The sequence below is a fragment of the Neomonachus schauinslandi genome, chromosome 6 (assembly GCF_002201575.2).
Source record: "Neomonachus schauinslandi chromosome 6, ASM220157v2, whole genome shotgun sequence".
In the NCBI taxonomy this organism is placed as follows: domain Eukaryota; kingdom Metazoa; phylum Chordata; class Mammalia; order Carnivora; family Phocidae; genus Neomonachus; species Neomonachus schauinslandi.
This window is the reverse complement of record NC_058408.1, coordinates 66,303,021-66,308,009: the sequence shown is the minus strand read 5'-3', so window position 1 is coordinate 66,308,009 and position 4,989 is coordinate 66,303,021. Positions and strand designations below refer to the sequence as shown.

The 4,989-nt window shown below is 43.4% G+C and overlaps 1 protein-coding gene across 3 annotated transcripts in view; it reads right to left on the bottom strand.

Annotated features, from left to right (window-relative positions):
* Positions 1-226: 226 nt before the first annotated feature.
* Positions 227-4,989, bottom strand: part of LIN9 (lin-9 DREAM MuvB core complex component) — a 63,704-nt gene continuing 58,941 nt past the window's right edge. For all 3 annotated transcript variants that reach the window (XM_021679471.2, XM_044916436.1, XM_044916437.1), the window contains 3 exons: positions 1,070-1,249; positions 818-915; positions 227-337 (listed from right to left, as the gene is read on the bottom strand). In XM_021679471.2, the coding sequence (XP_021535146.1) occupies positions 232-337; positions 818-915; positions 1,070-1,249 (384 nt within the window). In that variant the 3' untranslated portion in view covers positions 227-231. The remainder of the gene's footprint in view (positions 338-817; positions 916-1,069; positions 1,250-4,989) is intronic.

Sequence of the window (4,989 nt, the reverse complement as noted above, 5' to 3'; positions counted from 1 at the left end):
TAAACATGTAACATAAGCGATGCTACTGCAGCTGAATAATAAAAAGAAAAATAAATAGAATGCTGGTCAGCAATGCTGGTTTACGAAGCAGTATAGTATATTAAAACGCCCTAGTTGGAGATTTACATTTCCCTTGCTTTCCAGCGCTTGGGTTATCTGGTTATCTGGTGCTGGGAGCCTCGGTGCAGGGAGCGCCGTGTCCTGTGCAGCGCGAACAGTGGAGGCTCCTCCTCAGTCCCTGTTCGTGTCGTTGGCTGCGAAGGCGTGCAGGTTTCCCATCTGGCTCAGGCCACTCTGAATGTGTGCAACGTGGATTTCTACGTTATTCTGAAAGCAACTGAAGAAGAAACACGGTTCACTCCCTTATTTCGCGACGTTAGGAAAATACTTGTTAACAAAGGAAGAGCTGAATTTTAGTCCAAAAAGCAGCGAAGATAATGACCTGAGGAAGGACTAAAGCCCCCATCACACCAGCTACCCCCCGGCTGCAGCCGTGACGGGAAGGGCTGCTGGAGGGGGCAAAGGAGCCGTGGGGGTGCGGGCGAGGGTGAGAGTGTCTCTCTGGGGAAACTACTCAGTGGAGCCCCCACACCAACCCAAACCCAAATACCGTAGGTCTTCGGATTCCTTTACATAAACCAAATCCATGTGAACTTTCTATTCTGTCAATAGACGGGATTTAACTGAAAAGTCCTTTTGGAATTTATTTACAGGGTAAAAATTATAGGAATGCTTCACAAATATGCATAATTCTTAAAACTTTACTGGAAATCCCCATGAACTTAGAAAAATGATTAGAGTCCACCTAACAAATTACCTGATATTAGAAGCATCTATTGTACTCTTGATATCATTTAATGAATCTGTAAGTGATTTGAACTCAAAGGAATTCAGGTCTCCTCCTTCTGCCAGACACTAAAGGAAAAAATATTTCAAATTTTAATTGAATTATAGTTCAAATACAGACACAAAATACCTGATACAATCTGTGTATTATAATCATTTATCAACAAATTAGTGCAGTTTGTGTAGGTATCAAAATGAAGAGAATGTTTTCTCGGAGATGTACCTTAATTTGTAATAAAATAGCGGTGAGCCTGGAGATTAAGTCTGTGAGATTTTCGTTCTCAACACAGGGCTGTCCAGTGGAGGAGTTGGCGTGCCGGACAATCTCCTGGGCTTCCTCCTCACACCTCCGTCTCATATCCGTGGGCTGGTCCGCAGGCTGCAGGCCCTGGTCTGGAGCGAGCTGGAAACAGAGGATTCCAACATGAGATGGACGGTCACCAGGCCAGACGATGTCTGTGTGTTCGTGCCCTGTCTTCAGATGTGGGTGTTTCCAAAACTAGCCTTTATAACGAAAATGGGCCTCACACCAGAAGAAATGTTTCTTCTTGGTTTTCTTTTCTTGATTTTATATTTTTGGCAACTTTTAATTTTGATATAATTTCAAACTGCTAAAAAGGAATAGAAAAAATACTCCTAAAAACCTTTTACCCAGATTCAGTTTCTTGTTTATTCTGTGTGGCAACATTTGATCTCTTTCTGTATAACAGATGTAATGTTTTCCCCTTAACTATTTGACAATAAGCTGCAAACACTGTGCCTCTTTCCCCCTAAACACTCTAGTCTGCATTTCCGAAGTACATTCCCACAGGGCAACTGTCACAACTGGGAAATTTCCCACCGATAGGAGACCATATTCTTCTAAAAGGGCATGTGCACAGTCCATCAACCATCCCAACACGTAAGTCCCCCCCACGCCCCACCCCCCCGCCAGAGACATCTGGTTGTCATGTCTCTGTAGATTCTTTTATTCTGGAACAGTTCCTCTTTCATGAAATATCATGATATTTTGGAAGAGTACCAGCCAATTATTTTGTCTACTGTCCTTCAACATGGGTTTGTCTGTTTCCTCGTGATTAGACTGAAGTCATGCATTTTGGGGAGGAATACAAGAGTGATGCTGAGTTCTTGCTCAGGGCATCTCGGTCAGGAGGCCCCTGATGCCAATCTGTCCCATTACTGGTTGCGGTATCTCTGATCACTCGGTTAAGGGAGTCAGGTGTCGGCCAGATTTCCCCACAGGACGGGATTTTCCCCTTTGGAACGAGTAGGAATTTGTGAAGAGAGATTTGGAGGCTCCTCGTCCTCACCCTTTGACCCTCAAGTTTTACTGAGCACCCTGCCTTTACCAGTTCCTGCGGTGATGGCTGCCAGGCGCCATTCCTCTCACTCTACCATTCCTCCTACAGTTGCTAGCTGGCATTTTACTCTAAGAACTTTCCCTTAAGGGCGTCTGGGTGGCTCAGTTGGTTAAGCGACTGCCTTTGGCTCAGGTCATGATCCTGGAGTCCCAGGATCGAGTCCCGCATCGGGCTCCCTGCTCAGCAGGGAGTCTGCTTCTCCTTCTGACCCTCCCCCTTCTCATGCTCTCTCTCTCAAATAAATAAATAAAATCTTTAAAAAAAAAAAAAAAAGAACTTTCCCTTAAAAATTAATTGGTTAGGGGCGCCTGGGTGGCTCAGTCGTTAAGCGTCTGCCTTCGGCTCAGGTCATGATCCCAGGGTCCTGGGATCGAGCCCCGCATCAGGCTCCCTGCTCTGCAGGGAGTCTGCTTCTCCCTCTCCCACTCCCCCTGCTTGTGTTCCCTCTCTCGCTGTCTCTCTCTCTGTCAAATAAATAAATAAAATCTTTAAAAAAAAATTAATTGGTTAAGTGGTTAATATTAGTATGGACTCATGGATTCTTACTTTACTCAAAGGGTTCTAATCTCTGAGTGTAGTCACTTATGCTGACGCCCAAACTGCCCCAGATCTAGTCAGTGGGGATAGTGTCCAGCCGGTCCTGTTGGACACGCTCCCGTAAGCTGGGGGGGCACAGTGAGAAGGTCCAGCCTCTGGAATCAAGTCTCTTTTTCAAGGAGCCCTGCTTCCTTTTATTGGAGAGCAGCATTTGGAAACCACGATCGAGTGCTGGGCGTGCTCAGTGCCGTCAGGTGTGCGCTTCTGGGCTCTCTCAGCGTGTGCGTGCACCCGCGCGCACACGCACCCGCGCGCACACACACCCACGTAGCTACATCATAAAAATAAAATGAATCACGAAATCAGACCGATTCTCCCTATTCTAACCCAACACCACAGGGTTTGTTGTAGTCTCCCATCTTCATAACTGCCTTCTCCAGAGGTGAGAGGGCAGGCCTCCCTGCGATATACTTAAGTTACTCATGTGCTCCATCCTAGAATGCAGAGTTTCAGAACTGCGAATCCATACCACCAGGAGTGAAAACCTTACTAACTAGAGTTCATTATTTATTTAAAGTTCGATTTATCTTCAGACTAAGGGTATAGGGTCAAAATACTAAGTTCAGGTTATTTGGATTCATTTTTGTCTCCTTTAGTGTTTATGTTATTCCTTTGACATAGAGTTAGGTTCGTTTACTTCTATTTATACTCCATTTTGGAGTTCATCTGTATTTATTGAGAAAACAAACACTCAGAGAAATGTCACTCCCCTCACTCCCCGATCCCTGCCCCATCCCCAAATTAGTTCTAGTTTATCCTTCCTGTGTTTATTCTTGAAAAACTAAGAGGATATATGTGTATTTTATTTTTACATATTTCTGCTTACTCCAAAGGAAACAATTACTATATATACTTCCATGTACTTTATTTTTTTCACTTAATACATCCTGGAAATCACTCCATATCAGTAAATGGAGAGCTTCCTTGTTCGTTCTTACAGCAGCAAGGTACTCCACGGCGTGGATGTACCATAAGTTACTTAGCCAATTCCCTATATATGGGCATTTATGTTTTTCTAATATTTTGCAAATACCAGGAATGCTGCAATGAATCACCTTTCTCTAACGCTTTAAAAAAATTCTATTAGTTTTAGGTGCTATGAGCATTCTAGTGGTAAACAGAAGTTCACAAACCTGTTTGGTATATATCAGAAATAGAATTGCTTAATCATACTGTTTACGCATTTTAAAATCAATATTGTAGGGGCTCCTGGGTGGCTCAGTCAGTTGAGCATCTGCCTTCGGCTCAGGTCATGATCTCAGGGTCCTGGGATTGAGCCCCATGTTGGGCTCCCTGCTCAGGAGGGAGTCTGCTTGAGATTCTCTCTTCCTCTGCCCCTACTTATGCATACTCTCTCTCAAATCAATCAATCAATCTTTAAAAAGCAAATCAAATCAATATTGTACTTCCCCAAGAGCTTTGTGAAAATGAAATCATTTTACTTCATGGGGAAATGGGCCTATCACAAAAGGCCCTGTGTACATACTGAAATTACACAACAAGAGTGATGAACAGTCCACTTCGGCGCGTGTTGTCAACTTTGCTCCGCGCGGTCTCGGACTGCTTGGTTTGCGTCTCTCGTGGGTTAGTAGCTGGCCCGGAGGGAGAAATCTAATCACTAGGACAACGCTTACTGCTATTGTAGGGGACAACTACCGGGAAAATAAAAATAAATGATAATGATGGTTAGAGGAATGAGCAAAATAGTCTCAGAGTGTAGTTTCAGGCAAACACAGTTCATTTCCTTCAGCTCCAGGTGGACAGGTTGATAACATGGCCTACGGCAGATCTTCGGGACTAACTAGGAGGTTACTGTCATAAAGAGCTAACTGTTGAAGAACCTCATGTCACAAATGGACGTGGCTCACAGGAAACATAAAACCTCTAAAAATGCAAGTGCTGGAGCATTCTAAACTCATCTGTCACTTCTTACCTTGTTGTAAGAAAATCACATTTGAGGTGAAACCACTGAACTGCCTTCATACATACAATTTTATGTACACGATAATAATTCACAAATAACCCTATGCTCTACATACTTGAAGTTCAAGAATCCATAGTTCTAATGTAAAATTTAAAGCAGGAGGAAACAAAATTGTATACATAGCATGATCATAACTTTGCGAGAAAAAGCATTATATCTATCTATCTATCTATCTATCTATCTATCTATCTATCTATCTAT